The sequence below is a fragment of the Neodiprion fabricii genome, chromosome 2, assembly GCF_021155785.1.
Source record: "Neodiprion fabricii isolate iyNeoFabr1 chromosome 2, iyNeoFabr1.1, whole genome shotgun sequence".
Lineage (NCBI taxonomy): Eukaryota > Metazoa > Arthropoda > Insecta > Hymenoptera > Diprionidae > Neodiprion > Neodiprion fabricii.
The window spans coordinates 11793254-11811717 of NC_060240.1; the positions used below are offsets into that span (position 1 = coordinate 11793254).

An 18464-nucleotide genomic window follows, 5' to 3' on the forward strand; every position below is an offset into this window, starting at 1 on the left:
TATTGGGCATAATTGATTACAGATTTCGAAAAATAATTTTTGTAACGCTAGTTTTACCGTTAGATAACAGAATAAAAATATTACATTGGTGAATTGTTTACGCAAGTAAGGTTTTGTAATTTTTCATGACAGTATGAGAAGTAGGTGAATATAAAAAAAAGGAAATATTCAAAATGAGTATTATTCTACTTTAATTAATTCACAGGTCTTTCCGTTTCCACGATTCCACTATAACATGGATTAATCAAAAGTAATGAAGGAAAATAGAAAAATATAAGATGACAATCATTTGCCACGTATTGTACAAAAAATTAATTTATAATCTTTTACTTCATGGCAGGTTTTCATAGACATGTGTGAGTGATTAGGAAATAAAATTAAACAGTTAGAAACGTGATAACCAAAAGTTATTATTATTAATATTCTGTCTGATATTATAATTATAATTGGGCGTTAGGGATTATTTAAATGATTATTCACATATTCGCGACACGTAATGTAAAGGCGACTGAAACGTAGTTTGTAAATATATATATTTACGCGTTCTTATAAACCGCCGGACTATATCAAAATATCGATTCATCGCCAGACATGCGTTCCACGTTCAGAACGATAAGTGTACTCTTTGGGGAATGTTGTTTCTCAAGCTTTCGCTGCACCTTTCCGTCCAAATGTTTATAAAAATCCTTACAGCAGACCACAATTGACTACTTAAATCATAATTATTAATAATCATTCATAGTGAAAATTCTTTCAATGAAGTTAGTTTTTACCGGATAAACAAGTCAAGTAGAATGTGTCGAATAGTCATGTATGTTGAAAATTACACGCTTTGAATACAGCCTTAAAGCGCAGAATTTGAAATTCAAGGTGAACCTCATTTTAGTTCGAAAGTATTTCAAAGATATTCTCAAAAATTATGTGCCTTTATTAGGTGAGTATTATATCATAATTGGACACGTGTTTCTCTATTTATTTATATTAGCTGTACAGTACGAACGACACTTTGAATGTATACATATTCTTCGAAAACCCAAATTACTTTTGCACCTCGTGATCACAGTATTCTTTGCATCTTCATGATATTGTACAATCTATTAATTAACTTTACCCTGTGTAATTTTGAATTTTGAACATTTTCCAAATGACTCTAAGGGCGATAATTTATTTTTTGATTGTATTAAGTACAGTTGATAAAATAGACACCCTATTTCATATAAAAAAATCTAGGGTGCTTTTCAATAAAAATATGAAGCATTATATTCCAATAGCACTCGAATATCCGAATAATTGCAACTGACTCATTTCTATCCGTAGATAAATATTTGAATCGAATTATATTATCGGGCAGACGAATATAAATATCGAATGGATCTAGGTTTCTTTCTCAATCCCACCTTGTTAGCGAACGAACATTTCCGAATCCACTTTGAAAAAGTTCGTGAATTTGTAAGTATTAGAAAAGTCATCCAAATTCAAGAGATTCGAAAGAATTTGCCATTCAATTTTTGAGAGCAAAATTCATAATTATTGAATTGTAAATATATACTTGCACATGTGACGCTATTGTATTCGCTCCTTACGACCTTTGCTAATGCACGTAGAATCAATAGTAAGCTACACGTCATTCGAATTTTTCTTTTGCCTTTCCCATTACTATTCAAATCCAGAGCATACAACTGTGAAAGCTTTGAATAAATGATGAATTGGTACATGAATAAAGCAGTTTGCAAGGTGGAACTAGGTAAAAAGTATAACAAGAAATGATTATCATACATCTAATCGAAACCCTTGAACAGGTCTTGCAATATTTTTCATAAATTTTGTGCCCATGTTTACTGTATGATATTTTTTTATATTATATGTGTGCTTTATCTGTTGTTAAAGAGTCTGCGAGAAAACAATTTTACTATCGTTATACTGATTATATCTAGAACGCAAAGTTGTTATGATTTCCTACCGCGATGAATATATTCCGATATCGAATTATAAATGAATATTCACAAGTATTATTCACTCATATCACATCAAGTGCCTACAGTGGTACAATGGAAATTTAATAGGGCATATTGGTTTTCATGATTGGTGGTGACATATATATGTTTTTCTCTTGTGAACAGACTAAAGGGCGAAAGATATGACAGCTTTCGCAACAGATGTCCAAGTCCTACAAACTCTCAAAGTTCATACAAGTGATGTAAACAGTGTTGACTTTGCAGGAGATTGCATACTAGTCACAGCTTCTGGGTAAATAATTCATTCAAATTTTATTTCTACTCGAAGTAAATCTTTTGAATACATTTTCCAAGCCATCTAAATTGAACGAACGCGTTTTCCTTCAGCCAGTTACCATTTGACCTGTTCTAATTTCCTATGAACAGCTACTGCGGTTCGTAGTCAAAAGTATACTAAAGAATTCAACAGATTAAGATGCACTTCTTTCTACCGTTATGTAAAAAAAGTTAACGAATCGACTACGACCGGCATTTAGAATAAAATGTGATTTTTTTCGTCATAACCAAACTTTCAGAAGTATAATTTGCTGTGCTTTATAATGTGGCGCATGCAGTTGATGACCCTTATAAAAAATTACTACTACTCTCCAAGTGGTACGGAATATACCGAAGTGACTTTTAGAATTAAATACCGGGTGTTTAGGCATTGTGCATTTTCTACCACTAAATGTGATTTTTCCATATTTGGCATACCAATTATGGTATTTTAACAGTCAAATTATATTCTTGGAGATGAACTCCTCTAATCTCATACTTCCATAGTGTAGTTATAATTTTTGACCGAAACAATTTGCAAGTATCTTACTATATTGCAAATATTTAACATACAGGGTGTCCCATTTTAACTTACACAACTGAATAACCCAAAAAATTACAAGCTAATAAAAAAATGTTTCAAAAAAAAGTTGTTAGGTAACAACTATGACCTTTCCTTTGGCATTGACCTCGATTTTTAAGGTTATTTGAAAGTCAACGTGTTTTTTTCAAGTGAAAACCTCTATTTTAGACTTCGGGTTCCGAAAGAGCGGAAAGAGAGAGAAAATTCTACGTTCAGATAGGTACATGTTATGCGTCAATGTGAACTCTACGGGTCATTTAAAGGTCAAATTTTGACAAATGGAGCTGGAAAAGCTCCTAGCTACGTTCTCCCGTCGGCTCCGGGGGTGATTACACGTAGCATGAAAATATACGCGAGTAAGCATCGCGGTGAAGGGATCTCCTGATTAATAAATCTTTGACTCTGTACAGACTTGTGTTTTAAGTGGCCGAGTCATGCAATGCTTCATTTAATGCATTAATTTGACCTTTAGGGCCATTTCGACCTATAGAAAAAATACATATCGTTGGTCAAGGTCACCGATGTATGGCATTCCTTGACCCAAACAACGATTACGATTTACCAGCTTTCCTGCACCAAGCGGAAATTTAACCGTTAAATGACCCCTAGAGGTCATTTTCACCCCTAACATGGATACCTATCTGGACGTAGAGTTTCATACTCTTTCGGTATCTGAGGTCAGAAATAGAGGTTTTCATTTTTAAAACTAACAATTTGACCTTCAAATAACCTTAAAAATGAAGGTCAATGCTAAAGCGAAGGTCATAGTTGGGTCAGGCCTTCAATACCCAACAACTTTTATTTGAAACATTTTTTGATTCGTTTGTAATCTTTTGAGTTATTCAACTGTGTAAGTTAAAATGGCACACCCTGTGTGTTACTGCAATAGTTGTGTAGGAGTCTCGCACGCTTGCAATAAGATTCAAGGCATCAACGATTATTAACTACATATTTTATCTATTTTCTACCCCTGTACCTAATAGAGACAAACGAGTTCGAGTATGGGAATGGCAAAAGGGTTTAGGGTATGTGGAGGCTTCCTATTCGCCTTTGATGGGTCATAAATACGGAGTAACTTCCGTTAAAGTCAGTCCTCAGTCTACAATGCTGGCTTCGGCCAGCATAGATGGAACGACGCACCTCTGGAATTTGAGGGTATGTTTTTTTCTCTACCTTCACTATTCTCAGTGCGTTACGAAATAAAGAGAGTTGATAGAAGCCGTCTAAGGTTCCATGGCGATGATCTGTAGTAATATTACTAATAATTATACCGGTGCACAACAACAGTCGGGGGCCAGGATACACACGATGGTTCAAGCTGGCGGCGAAGCTGTTAGAGCCTGCAGATTCTCACCTGACTCAACTCTGCTCGTTACCGCTGGCGACAGTGGCCAAGTCTGTGTTTGGGATTTGGTGCATCGAAATTTGATTCGGTAATTTGCAAGTTTTTTTCGATCATAAGCCCCTTATTCTCATGAAAAATGACTTTAAAAAAATCCGTACGCTAACGCTCAAAATTAGTCTTTTAACTGTGTGTTCATTAAGTATGTGGCCGTGACTATAAAAAAATATGGCGTCAGATCGGGTTATCAGCAGAACTTTTCGGACTCGATTTTAACTAAATTATACGAATATGAAGGGACAGGAAAATTTTGTGCGATCGGTTACACCGTTCTTGTGTGCTATTGAACTGGCAGAGAGTGAAATACAGTACATTTTTATTATAATTAAATGAAATATATTAGGAATCACTAAATATTTCTACCAAATTTGTCAATATTCGTAGAATTTGTCAGAGATTCTTATGTCATAGTAAAAAATTATCGGAAATTTGTGTTCTAAGTAAGTTTACAGAAATTTTTTGAAGTTTTCCAAAACAATTTACGACAGGGCTACCACCAGATAGTATTGATATTTAACATTCCAATAGCAGGTAAATACCGCTGGTGTCCTTAATTGACGTACTCACGTTATGGATTATGTATATATATAGGTGTACTTTCGCGCTTGGAGGTCATCCATTAATTACGTCACACGCAAAGGGCGAGGGAGGGGTCCACAAATTGTGACTCGATGCGCCAGGGGGGGGGGGTCAAAAGCTGCAGGACGTCACATTTCATCTAAAATATTAATACAACTGAATATCACCACGGGTGAAATGACCGTTGTTATATGAGAATGTTACTTTTTGTATTTACATATATATTTATTCAAAATATTTGCGCACCGACTTGTCGGCCGTCTTTATATTCATGCACCAAAAGACCGATAACGACTACATTCGACGTTTACTGTCGCTTCTTTATGATATTTTTTTTAGTTCTGTTATTTTTTTGTCATTCAAAATAAACAAATTATATAAAACTCTGATAAATAATGTCGACGATGCTCTGTGGTTGGACGAAGATGTTGATCGCCATCCAAGAAGGTAACGAAGTGAGTGCTATACCGGTAATGAATGATGTAAAGGAATGGTTTGAAAATCCAAGGACATAGGATGATTTTTTTTTTTTTAACCAACAGCGATATAAGTATATGTGTTTTTTGTTGTCTATTGATTTTGAGTACCTATCTATTGTCTGAGGACGTACACATTGTTACTGTTTTTGAAAATTTTAAAAAGTATAAAGATAATATTAGAAGGAAGTACCGTTTTAGTGATGCCATAATAGGGGGAGGGGCAGTAACTATGAAATTTGTGTGACGTAATTTACGGATGACCCCTTGTCGTTGTTACGGCCAACACTGATCGCCGAAACAATTCCTAGTCGTGCGTGCATATGTTATATACCCACCATACACTCGCGTACACAGTGTTGAAGCAAATGGCAAAATGGCACTCTGGCAAATGATGTATTATAAATATAACATCTTGTTGTGGAAAAATATTGAAGAATCAAACACGTACGATACGGTTGTGATTGCAGCCAATCATGCGTTAAAAACACTAAGTCAAGTGGTGTATTCATTCTGAGGACTCAACTATTGATCCACATACCTGGTGCTAACCAAGTAATATATAAGTCTGATATGATGCCCGTGGATTATTCTTATTAATGAAACATATTCGATCGCCAATTATACTACTCTACAATGTGGTGAACTTATAATCAATAATTAATTACAAATTTGTAAATTATACATTATTGTTAGGGATTTATTGAAACGTGCTGACGATGAGTATAATATGGGAGAGCTCAAGCGTCGAGCCTAAGAACAATTCGGTAAAGATTGTAAAAAAGGCTTCACAAAAATTTGGTCTCGTCTTTGTAGCTCGTTCCAGCAACATGAAGGAGCTGTTCAAAGCGTGTGTTTCTCGCCTGATTCCTGTTGGCTCGTGACGTCCTGCACATTTGGTGTTCTGAAGTTATTTTCTTCGGCCGAATTGAGCGATACTTGTACCTCGGACAATCAAGTTATATCCGCCCTTAGTTCCGTAGACGATGCGCATGATTTAGGAGTCGTTTCTTGCGATTTCTCAGCTTATCAAGAGGTGAGGGGTAAGTTAATCGTAATCCATATACGTTTGTAAAATATCTTCGCAAGTTCCAAGATGATGCCAATTCTCGGTGTTTTTAAAATGTTCTTATCGGAACGCTTAATAATTTTCATTATGTGTTTCTACCAACATCGTTCAACCATTTGCACATCAACTTTCGATTTTGCAGATAACGAACCGTTCAAAAAGTTGTATCATTTGGTAACATGTGGAAATGATCATACGGTTAAGTTATGGGAGGTGGTTGTGGTGCAAAATAAATGCGAGATGCATCCGTCGATCGCGTCGATAAATTTGTGTAGAACTATGGAAAAGCATAGCAGTGCTTTAATGTGCGTTCGGTTCAATTCGAATGGTTCTTATATAGTCAGCAGTGGGTTGGATAAGACGTCGGTTATTTGGGAAACAGTAAGTTTTTTTAATATCCTGTACAACCCGCTAATTATCAGTGCCAGAAACGCAAACTCTGTTATGTACACACTGTTTCAGAGGACTGGAAAAATACTTGCGGTTCTTGAAGGCCACAAAAGATACGTTGCTTGCTGTGCCTTTTCCAGGGATGGTAATTTGCTCGCTACGGGTAAGCCTGGTTCATTTTGTTAGTGCACTTATTTTATTTATGTATAAACACGAATAAATCAGCACCTATCGGAAATATTGGATTTTCTATTGAGCTGACTAGAAGTAATCCTGAAAAATTTCTTTCTTATATCGCAGGGTCCAACGACAAGTCCGTTATCGTTTGGAATTTAAATGGGAATTTGAGCCTTGACTCTGATCTTGTGAGACGTTGTAGCCCCAAAAAGCATTATACTTATGCCGGTGAGGTACGTAATCAAATCTTGAAACTCATCGAATCATTAGACACACTTTCATCATGAATTTCAATGACAATGTAATTGCACCAACACTCATTTGTTTCCCCTCGGTAGAAGATTGATAACAATTTGTGATAGAAAGTGGAATAAGCTAATAATAGCGCGATGAATTGATATGCAAATATTTCTTAATACAAGCGTCCATTTGCTGTACAATGAACCCATTCTTGCAGTGCTGAATGTGTGCAAGCAGGAAAATTAGCGATTTTTTTCTCCTCATATTTTCAAAAAAGAATAATAGACAACTAAACTAACTGTTGTGTTTGGAATTTAATATTCAATCGCATTGTGTATTACCGGATGATTGTTTTGTGCTAATTTAGCATATATTAAGGCACGGAGAACATTGTGCAATCTGTTGGACTGCAATTTTGTTACAAATTAATTAAAAGTAAAATATGCGGTAAAAATCACTTTAATAATTAAATACGGTCGAATGTCACGCCAATTAGTGCAGTATATTTACTGCCATCAGAAGGCGTCTTCTAAGTTCGATAATTTGAATACAGGACTAAGCTAATTACTAAATTAGTATAATTGTGAATGAAAGTGCAATTACAGATCGTTTTGGGAGAGCACGAAGTCGTGAAACAAGCCGAGTGCACTGACAACAAAGTTAGCCTGATACAAAAAATCGATGATCATGGCGGGGCAGTTAATACCGTTGCCTTTCATGGGAACACCCTGATGGCGTCTGGGTCAGGGTAAGTGAAACAGATAACTGAGGAAAATATGTACTGCACATACATTTTACAATATAATTGTTCAGTGTCGCAAGTTTGTATAAAGGAAGTAAAAAAGAAGTGCTAATGTGTTATGGACCATTCATGATATTGTAGTCTCCGCTCCTAATAATTGGTATCCATGTTCAGGGACAAATCTGTTCGCATCTGGGAAACTGTCGAAATTGATGACGAAACTTACAGCGGCGAGGTGAAGTTTGAGGAGAAAAGCTTCGGCCCGTTAGAAGGTCACAAGTACAGCGTAAATCACGTGGAGTTTAGCCCATGTGGCACTATGCTCGCTTCCTGCTCCTTGGACGGTACAACAATCGTGTGGGATGCAGAGGTACCAACGTTAATTTTTTGTTAGTATTAGATAAACGGCTGTGTATCCCTTACACTGCAGTTTCTTTTGGAGAACAAACATGGAGACATACAGTTCTCTTTTCAAATGATAGCTAGATTGTGGGGATCCATAATTTGGATGTAGCTAGGGATAGAGTCGGCAACATCTATGAATTTCGAGTGTCGGCGTTAAGTAGCAAAGCTACACAGGGAAAGCGAGGCTGATATAACGAGGTATAATATTGTATAACGCATATTATTCGTAATTAGGTCGCAAACGTACGTATGGTATCAATTTTCGAAAGTGTTCTTCTGTCACCAAAACTTTCTAGTGTGTTGTTCTCCACGCTCTCCGCACATTAGTAGCGAGCCCTGTCTACAGCGATACGGGGACGTTAATGGCATAAAAATAGAGTATGAACTGCGCATGCGGGCCGAAAATCGCTCGGTCCGTAAAATAAGATAGAAACGCACATGGTCGATATAGTTTTCTTTTAAACCAGAAACGTAACTGTTATATTGAGCGACCATTTGAAATTTTTTTCTCGAAAGTGGATAGAAAAAAGACATTGAGTGTTGAAGAGAGTTTTTCTTATTATATTTATCTTATCGAACACCAGTTCCTTTCTTCTGTTCGTTACATCAATTAATTATTATTGTTAATGTGTTTGAATACAATAATTAAACTTCACGTTGTGACATTCCATTTGCTTATGAAACGATCTTCGAGATTTTTCGTCTCCTCGCAGTTATAAACTCTGGCAACATGTATTGCATTGGTTTCTAAATAATTGTCTTCGTATTCACTTCAATCAGTGGTCGTATACGACTACAATCTACATTATACGGACAGTCGGGGGTTCACTCAACTGTGATACATTACTGAGCCATCGACAAATGACCAATCAAATGTTTAGCAAGAGACAGGCATTGCCTACGAGTGTTTCCTTCTCTCTCACTGTTAGCGTTACCTTAAGAAGTATAGGGAGTGCCTAGTCTATGCTCTACGTCTATGGTTAGTGGTATGGTAATCAGCTGACCGTTTTAGTCGAATTCTACGAATATCAAAGTATGGAAAATATCGTGCAAGTTGTTAGACTTTCATTTCGTGAAATTGAGTCAGTTTAAAATAAAATATGCGGTTAAAAACAAGTTTTATTTTAAAATATGACTGCCATGACAGTTGATGCCATATATTTACTGCCGCTAGATGGCGGCCTCTCAGCTTAAGGATTTTAATATACTAAAGTAAGAAATCATGTTGATTTTGTACAGACGGGGGGTAGAGCAAAGGCGAATTTTGTAAATTCTGGACCGGGGATTCGCGTTTGCCGATGGTCTCCAAATGGGAAAATGATTGCTACAGCAGGAGATGACGAAAAAACGACATTATGGAATGTGGATACCATGGAAGAAATGCAGTAATTATCACATCTGAATTGATTTTATGTTTCTAACCGCTACTCAACGTACTGAACAGTAAATTCTGTTGACCGTACGTAACCAACATTTATATATAACAATCCTGATGTCCTCAGGATTTTTGAAGGGCACTCAGACGCGATCACCGCCATTGCCTTTACCCCAGACTCAAACTACTTGGTGACTGCATGTAGTGAAGGAACATGGAGGCTATTTGACGATATAAATACGCACATGAAATGTCCGTTAATTTTTTGCGAACAGGGACATGATCTAGGGGTACAAGATTCTGACTTTAGTCCTGTTTTAGAACCTGTAGCATCTGCAGGTAAATTCTCATTCGTTTCTGCGCATGATAAAAGATTTGGAATCCCCAATGCGAGCGTTATTCGGAGATAAGGCGCCACGATGGACAATCAGCTGATCATTTCAGAGGAATTTTACTTGTTCCAAGGCACAGAATACATCGTGCAAGCCTTTCCATTATTATTTTGAGACATTAAGTCAACGTAGAGTAAAATATGTGAAAAAACCCGCCTTTATAATTAAAGACGAACTAGTTCGAGGAATATTTTTTCGATACCAGATAACGCCTTTTCGGATTTGAGGATTCGGAATAGATGACTGCATGAAAATGTTATATTCACTTTCATAAGTGCTTTTTCGACACAGTATGCGTAAAATAATTCAACTCTACGCACTGCATCGAAAAGTGCCATTTCATGCAATATTAACAGTGCTTAACATCGGATTATTTTACGCACACTACCATAGAAAATCGTATTTTACCTACTTGTTGCATAATTTACTATTATCATGCAATTATAAGGGTTTTTTGAAAATTAATTGGAAAGAGATCGCATACATACTGAGATAGTCTCTTCGTTCTTGAATCAGTGTCGAAATCAAGAGTGAATGTAGTATATGCAAATTAGGCATACCGCGTTAGCCAATTAGGAGTCGGTAGATTAATTGGTATTAAATAAGCAACTCTTGAATTCGACACTAGAAAAGATTGACCCTACATGCAGATGTTTATAGTGAGTGATCAAGTTTGTCAGATTGAGACGCTAATTGATTGACAACTTTTCACAAAGTGCCGCTGACGGATCCACGCGGCGTCAATCGTCATTCCTACTTGTTGGCAACTTGTGGTAATGATTCTTTGGTTAAGTTATGGCATATTACGATATACCTCGATGTTGTACCTGTATCCCGCGAAGAAGAGTTATATACTTCCATAAGTACAAGCAACGCTGCGGGACAAACATACAAGCTGTGGAAGTCGATGGCGGGACATGGTGGTAACGTTATGAGCGTGAGATTTTCACCTATCAATGGGGAAATTCTAGGCAGCGTTGCTACCGACCGAACCGCCCGATTGTGGAGTGTGGTGAGTGATTTTTGAGCCACACCGTAGAATGATTTCAAGTAAACTATGTGATCGAGATGTAGTGAAAACTCAAATGTTAATTTCGGAATGATTGTAATAACTTACGCTCTTGGAAGAGCGGTAAGTTTAAAAAGGAATAGACGATACTATGAATAATTGTCGCGTTTTTTTAGTATTCAGGAGTCTGTCTGCACGTACTAGAAAATCACGACAGCCTTGTGACCACATGTGCCTTTGCTCAAGATTCGTCGCTGTTTGTTACAGGTACGTTCTAAAACAATGCAATGTTGTGTAGCGTGTACAAAAATCGGGCTTGTTTGTGGAGCATCCAAATATCAGCATCCAAAATGGGGTATCGCATGATCCATAAGTAGCAGGCAAAAGCGCGTTACTGCAAATTTTGACACCGTCAGGACTATTCATATCGCACATTTCAAATATGGAACACAGCTAAAGTAGAAAATTTTGTGGAAGTGGTTACACTTTTCTTCTATTACGTTGAGTTCCTATAGTGAAATATACATTGAAAAATTGGTTATACGATTTAATTCTCGGATGGCGGTCATCATATTTTATTTTTCATCGCCAAAAGGCATTTTCCGATATTTTGGATTATGGTATCCGCGAAAAATTTTGATGTTATGTTTGCAGGAGCCTTAGATAAGACTGTACTAGTATGGAAATTACCTCAACAATTGGTGTCGCAAAGTAGTCTCGCAGATAGACTTAGGCAAGCGAAGAAAAGAGTAAGTATTTCATTTCGTGAGTGTTTTATGAATTGTAAATACATTCCGAAAAGATAGTAAAATGTGGTGGTGGTAATTTTAGGTGGCTGACTGGAAATTCGAAGAAGTAGCAAGATGGTTCAGGGAAATCGAATTGCCCCAGTTGGCCGAAAAAATTCAAGGCACGTCTCTGAGTGGACGTCACCTATTAACGATGCCTGAACAGACTTTGGTTGATGGCTTACAAATTCAGGATGATGAGGTATTCATTCCATCCCTCATTGTTTGCTCATTTTAATAAGTTATGACTTTTATTCTGCCCTCCCCCCCCCCCCAACCTCCTCTAATTATAAATTTTAAACGTTCGTATGACTTATGTTTGACATTTTTTCAGACTATGGAAATCTTTGGCAAACAATTATACTGGTTGAGACGGGAGGACAGCTATACGTGGAACATTCCCGAGGAAATTGAGATACCGCACGAGTTCTTATGCCCAATTACACACGAAGTTATGCGAGAACCGGTACAATGTTCAGGTCTGCTATTGTCCATATTACAGCACAGCTTCAGTTCTGAAGTACATGTGACAGTGTGACGTATAATTTTCCATTTGCATAATTTTCAGATGGTTTCACTTACGAGCGAGCTGCAATCAACGAGTGGTTGTTAAGTGGGAAATATTCAAGCCCCATGACAAATGCGCCGCTACGCGATACAAAGTTTGTTACAAATGTTTTCTTGAGGAATAAAATATGCTCTGTTTTGTTCGGTGACCACAAAGAAGAGTGACATGGAGCTTGAAGCAGAAGAGTGATCATTTATAATTGTTTGTGTTCGATAATTTAGCTCTCCGGTTATGCAACTTGATACATGCGAAAATTGCTTGAGAAATCACGGATAGAGTGGTCTACCGTATACTGTCAACTTATGATATAAGAAGCACTGTGCACGCAATTTTATGAACAGATGGAAACAGTGAAGATGTGCTGAGAGTGGACCCATTAGATTAAAGGCGCTTTGTATAATTGGCTCCGTAAAGACGACCAAAATCGGCCTGTTAGATTGAACGAATAAATGAGGCGAGAAAAACTCTCAATCTCCTCGATTTTTTCCCAATTCTCTTACAAGTGGGGATTGATAAACAGGTAAACAAGAAAACGTTTATAATCTACCACCTTTATTTCGATGATCACATTTCACTATATTACTTGCCTCACGAATCTATACGAAAACTGGAAAAACATACCATGCCCGATATTATCCGCATTTGGATAATTCTACACTGTTGTTGAGATTTTAGAGAAATGAGGATAATTTAATTCTATTCTAGTGCAGAATATATTTCGTACGAGTTTAGTATGGTAATGTAAAATAATTACTATACCTCTATATCTGTATACACATTTCGATCTTGTTTTGCACTATATTCACTTACACCGAGTGATCGTTTTTTCAACGTGTGTTTTCAAACCACGAAATATTAAAGTCTGTATCTCTGTGATAAAACATCGATTAAATCGAGATGTTCTTTGTATGTTAACTGCAGTTGTATTGACCTAAAGAATTTTTCAATAAAATTATAGACGGTATTTACACGTTTAGTCAATCAATTATATTGTTAATAAAAATAAAATTGCAGAAATGTGTTCCTAGCGATGTTTAATCAATCTGTTCCCCATGTTCTAGCGTAGCATTTCATCACTCATAATATAGCAGAACGGACTAGACCACACCAAACAATTTTTTGAGTTGGCGCGACAAGTGTAAGTTTTTCTCGTGACGAAGATATTCTTATTTTTCTACGTCTGCCTGGACAATTCTACGCCGATTGTTAGTGAAATCTTCAATTCTAGAAACTTTCCTTCGAACTGGTTCTGCAATGGATTCCCCAAATTCCTCATATGCAAGACTGCATCCTGAAATTTATAATTCTATTTTAGTGCGTTCGGTATTTACATATGATTCCTTGATTACTTCGAAACACGACGCTTTTTCTCTCTCCGCGGGGTGCGTTTTCAGGCGTTTTTCTCTTCTCGCGGTGCGTTTCGACTTAATAAAGGAATCAGATGTAAATACCGAACTCAGCTTATATATAGATAACAGCTATATGTATAACTAGCAGTCCGTCTCTTCTTGTGGCAAAACTATTAAACAGAGCCATATACATATATGCTCTCGCGGACTTTTTTTGTAGAGCTGATCGAGGTCTTTAAACTGTATCTATAGTCAGAGTTCGCATAAGTGTGTGATCTTTCGTTCCCACTTGGATTAGAAGTATTGTTACATCTATAAAACTATTGATCTAGTTCTAAGAAAATATAGCCTAAATCCTGGCCAAATGTTGTAGCTATCCACAAAAAAAAAGAATCGAAATCGGTTCGATAGTTCTGGAGTTATAAGTGAACATATAGGCAGACAACGGAGACGTTGAGTTTTATGCTAGAGATAACATACATATGGTGAGCCAGAACGGCCAGAACTATTACTCCATAAGTTATCAATGCGCTCCTCTTGAAAATTTCAACATTAGCCAATCCGGTAGCATCTGATAGCTCAGGACAGCTGCTGAGCGCATGGCGCCATGACGGTCAAATTACGATCCGCCAGTCCTGTTCGCGTTTTGTTCTGAGCCATTGATATAAGAATTTAAAGACAGTTTCTTCTAGGTATATTCATGAGAAATTTGTTGCGACTATTCATCCCCCATATTAAATAGATAAGAGAAGTCAAATGCACTGTGACGTCTTATAATTTGAAATGTCACTACTCTTATAATTATAATATACCAGAGGTTCTCTGGAATGGACCTCCTCGTAACGCGCGTGATACATCTTGCTTAATTCTGATTGGCTACAACCCGTGCTCGCATCCTGAAGCAAACCTTCCTTGATATGGCGGATACGAACAAATTCCGTAGAATGGGTTGGTTGACAAGTGACCACTGAAATATAATAATACTGGAACGCACACTGCATAGCTTGGTATTTGGCTGGCTTTCCGGAGAGAGAGATAGTTTGGAGTTGAAGTGCTGTTTCTCGTGCACTGGTACAATCTTCCAAAAAGTGTGTACACCGGAGATCAGTGCCCCTTTCAACTCATCTCTGGTGACACTACGTCATTGCTTAGAAAGTCTCACACATGCGCAGCAGCTAGTAGAAGGAGACAGCACTTCACCTCCGAGCTATCTGTCTTTCCAATACCCCCACTATCACAGTGAGCGTTTCAGTCAGCTTTGACTGAAGATACCTATATGATCTACCTATCATGCCAGTAACATTTTTAGGAAGTTGGCTACGCGTATCAACTAGACGAATTGCAATCTTCACTTTTTCGGCATCGATGCTTCCTCCATATGCTCCATGTTTATATCTTTGAATGCGTTCCGAAATTAGCTAGCAGCGCTAAAATCTCCTTAGGACAGAAGCAGACCCTATTCACGAACTCGGGAACGCAAGAGATAAAATATTGTTGACAGCACTGGGAGCTAATATCGGAACGCACCCTTTATATGCTCTAAGGTTGCAATTGATGAGGGTCCTTTCAAGAGAACCTCTCGGTATATGATGAAATATATACGATGGGCCCGTGCGATTATTTTAGCTTTTGAATATAACAGAAATTATCAGGCTGCTACCTTGAATTACAAATGCGGTCGGTCAAAAACTATTTTAACATAGTTTAAGGCTGCTGAGAGCGAGGTAATGAAAAAAATGGAATCAAGAACTGTTAACCCAAGGAGTGAAATTCGCATTGGTGCCTTAGCCTACGATGTTTCGATTGGTTAAATGCTCTGCAAATCAAAATTCAACCGTGCGGTGGAAACGAATTCCTTTCGCCAAGGAATGCTTAGCGTTACTTGTAGCGGCTTGAAGCATTCTGAACGATAAAAACAGTTACGCCGATATTTTCATCGAGTATTTGTAGCAATTTGATACAAAAATTGTACAATATTTAGAGAAATTTGAACTTTGGATTAGTCACTTCCGGTGATAAAGAATATCGTGTGGCATTCTGCCTACGTCACGAACGTTTCGTTGTGACTGCAAGAAGCGAGCGGTTGGCGGTTAGTCAGCACGACGACACGCATCTGGTAGTAAGCGTGTATTCCGCGTCAGGAACTTGTACTTTGCACAATGGTAAGGAACGCTTTGACATATTGACGTAAAAAAAATAATTGACCAACTCGTTTGAAATAGACAAGAAATATGTATATAAATTGTGCCCTTGTTCCAGGCTTCGTATTCAGAGGATCAGCTGGCCGGTGAGTGACTGAAGCTCTCTGTATCATACTAAGGAGGGCAGATATTTTTTTCTCTTTTTTCTTTACGTTAATTCAGGTCAAGAATACCTTCGCCTTTTTAGACACGCCCCGCTTCTATTTATCGAGGATTACCTTTTATGGCTCGACTTTTGAAAGTGAACGTTCCTCTGTTATACTGACGCTTCTCCCATATTCTTCCTTACATCGACAATTTATTCTCATTCCTGGCTCGAGAGTTCAGTTTTCGCGATTATCTCATGAAGCTGACAACGTAAACAGCCGCGCCTAAATTCTTCGCCTTGTATTATTCCCTAATTTCATGTTTCTATTCAATTTTTAATAATCGTTGTGTTTGCGCGAATTTGAACGCAGATTTTAAATTTTAACGTCCATGACCTACTATTTTCTCAAAGAGTGATTTAAATTTACGAAAAATATCTGGAAAATTCATCAATTTTGCTGTTTTTTGTTTTTATTGATTTCTTTTTGTTCTCTTAATCTTTCACAATATACATAAACATACAAAGATGTATGGATACAGTTATCAAGAACTTTCCAACAGGATGATGTCATCTGTTGAGGGTAAATCATATAACTTAATAATTTTACCTTACTTGTAAAGCTCAGTGACGTCATTAGTATTGATAAAATTCCAATCTTTACTTGTCTCCTGAGGATGGACATAATGACGCACTTATTAGATTTAGGTTCAATTTTTGTTGATTTTGTAAAATCTAATCACAAATTTCTTTGCTCTAGATGTAAAAGTATTTATTTCTGCAATTATGAGACAGAATTATCGGATTTGCAGGAAAAAATTCGCAACATTGTTTTTTTTTTTATGTCATCTGGTTTGTTTATTGTCATTTATTAATAATATTTTAGAATTCCAAGAGGCATTCCAGCTTTTTGATAGCCGCGGGGATGGAAAAATCCACATTGCTCAAATTGGCGACGCCCTGAGAGCCTTGGGGCAAAATCCAACGGAATCAGACGTCAAAAAGTTCACTCACCAGCACAAGCCTGATGAGAGAATTAGCTTCGAGGTATTCTTGCCCATTTATCAAGCCATTAGTAAGTCTCGCACCTCCGATACTGCTGATGACTTCATTGAGGGATTGAGACACTTCGACAAAGATGGAAATGGTTACATTTCATCCGCCGAACTCAGGCATCTGTTAACCACACTTGGTATGTAAACTATTGCCCAACTGATGTATGTTGAGACCTACATGGCAAAATTCTTTTTTTTTCACAAATTCCTCTTAAATATTTTTTATAAATTTCTCTGAACTATGTTAATTCATAGATATTTCTGACAGATTCTGAAAATAATTTTGGACCTCAGTGATTGTTCGTACCAAAAATAAAATATGATCTATTAGATCGTTTCATTATTTTCAACGTCAACAAAATTGTTCAAACAATATTTTTACTAAAAAGTGTGTTATATCTCCGTACTCATTTTTTGTCTATTCGTATATTTGAGGAGCATGATAATTACTAATGGTTCATAATTATTTAGGAGAGAAACTCAGTGATGAAGAAGTTGAGACCCTGTTAGCTGGCCATGAGGATTCACAAGGGAATATTAATTATGAAGACTTCGTTCGTCAAATCATGTGCGGCTGAATGCACTATATTCTTATGCAGTAATTGCTTACTCATTTTTTATTAGTTTCGTATTGTTTTCAAAAGTATTTAAAAAGAAATAAATATCTTTGATTTTTATTTATATGTCACATTCGAAGCAGATGCAAATGTTGCAACAACGATTTATGGATACCATTCATCGGTTGCTATTGTATCATAAGTAAAATAAACTTTTTTATATTATACAAAAAACAAAACAAAAAAGAAAAAAAACGAATAAGAGAGATAATCAACTCAATTATTTGAATAGTAATCTAGCTAATAAAGTGTGGTGCCTTGACCGAATATCCTTTATGTCGAACCAATCTTCCGTGCTATAATTCAATTGATTGAATCTGAATCGTACACATTCTTAGTGGCTGAGAAATAGCCATCAATAAGAATATTTCTGAGGTGCAGCGATGCTCCTCATTTGCGATGTATAATCGTAATATTTAAATCTATCTGGATGGAATAAAAACGTAACTCAAGATGATTGTAAAACATCTTGTTTCTACATTCAAATATCTAGCTGTTACATTATTTATAATAAACGAATAGTACGCATTTGCAAATTCTCATTTTTACCAATTCATATCGTAAATGTGCGAGGACAGAGAAAATTTATCTGATGTGAGATAAATATAGAACATTACGCTTATCGTATATTAGATTATTAAACTTCTGTGTTTCACATATATAAGCTTGACAACAGTTAGTTTATGCCGTGC

The 18464-nt window shown here is 36.8% G+C and overlaps 2 protein-coding genes across 5 annotated transcripts; both read left to right on the forward strand.

The window, feature by feature from the left end:
- The first annotated feature begins 600 nt into the window (after positions 1–600).
- Positions 601–13433, forward strand: LOC124176433 (WD repeat, SAM and U-box domain-containing protein 1-like). 3 transcript variants are annotated; one of them, XM_046557721.1, is made up of 19 exons: positions 601–934; positions 2121–2247; positions 3837–4008; positions 4141–4286; positions 6127–6353; positions 6522–6760; positions 6842–6932; positions 7070–7179; positions 7792–7934; positions 8103–8298; positions 9573–9718; positions 9836–10047; positions 10817–11112; positions 11286–11376; positions 11764–11858; positions 11941–12099; positions 12232–12376; positions 12466–12559; positions 12687–13433. In XM_046557721.1, the coding sequence occupies exons 2-19, from the start codon at positions 2138–2140 to the stop codon at positions 12739–12741; spliced, it is 2727 nt and encodes a 908-aa protein (XP_046413677.1). In that variant the 5' UTR covers positions 601–934; positions 2121–2137; the 3' UTR covers positions 12742–13433. The 3 variants fall into 3 exon arrangements, with proteins under 3 accessions (XP_046413677.1, XP_046413675.1, XP_046413676.1); XM_046557719.1 differs by having other exon boundaries at positions 12466–13433; XM_046557720.1 differs by having other exon boundaries at positions 601–870; positions 12466–13433.
- A 2289-nt stretch (positions 13434–15722) lies between these two features.
- LOC124176987 (myosin-2 essential light chain) lies at positions 15723–18258 on the forward strand. Of its 2 annotated transcripts, XM_046558958.1 has the most exons (4): positions 15723–15976; positions 16074–16101; positions 16987–17292; positions 17627–18039. In XM_046558958.1, the coding sequence occupies exons 1-4, from the start codon at positions 15974–15976 to the stop codon at positions 17731–17733; spliced, it is 444 nt and encodes a 147-aa protein (XP_046414914.1). In that variant the 5' UTR covers positions 15723–15973; the 3' UTR covers positions 17734–18039. The 2 variants fall into 2 exon arrangements, with proteins under 2 accessions (XP_046414914.1, XP_046414913.1); XM_046558957.1 differs by lacking the exons at positions 15723–15976; positions 16074–16101 and adding an exon at positions 16138–16683 and having other exon boundaries at positions 17627–18258.
- Positions 18259–18464: the final 206 nt, after the last annotated feature.

What these genes read in the sequence shown, in the direction of transcription:
- LOC124176433 (XM_046557719.1), top strand. Translation starts at nt 2,138, where the DNA reads ATGACAGCTTTCGCAACAGATGTCCAAGTCCTACAAACTCTCAAAGTT. An exon ending in CGCACCTCTGGAATTTGAGG is followed by an intron (nt 4,009 to 4,140) that starts GTATGTTTTTTT and finishes GCACAACAACAG; the next exon opens with TCGGGGGCCAGGATACACAC. An exon ending in GTGCATCGAAATTTGATTCG is followed by an intron (nt 4,287 to 6,126) that starts GTAATTTGCAAG and finishes TCGTCTTTGTAG; the next exon opens with CTCGTTCCAGCAACATGAAG.
- LOC124176987 (XM_046558957.1), top strand. Translation starts at nt 16,629, where the DNA reads ATGTATGGATACAGTTATCAAGAACTTTCCAACAGGATGATGTCATCT. An exon ending in GATGATGTCATCTGTTGAGG is followed by an intron (nt 16,684 to 16,986) that starts GTAAATCATATA and finishes ATAATATTTTAG; the next exon opens with AATTCCAAGAGGCATTCCAG. An exon ending in GCATCTGTTAACCACACTTG is followed by an intron (nt 17,293 to 17,626) that starts GTATGTAAACTA and finishes ATAATTATTTAG; the next exon opens with GAGAGAAACTCAGTGATGAA.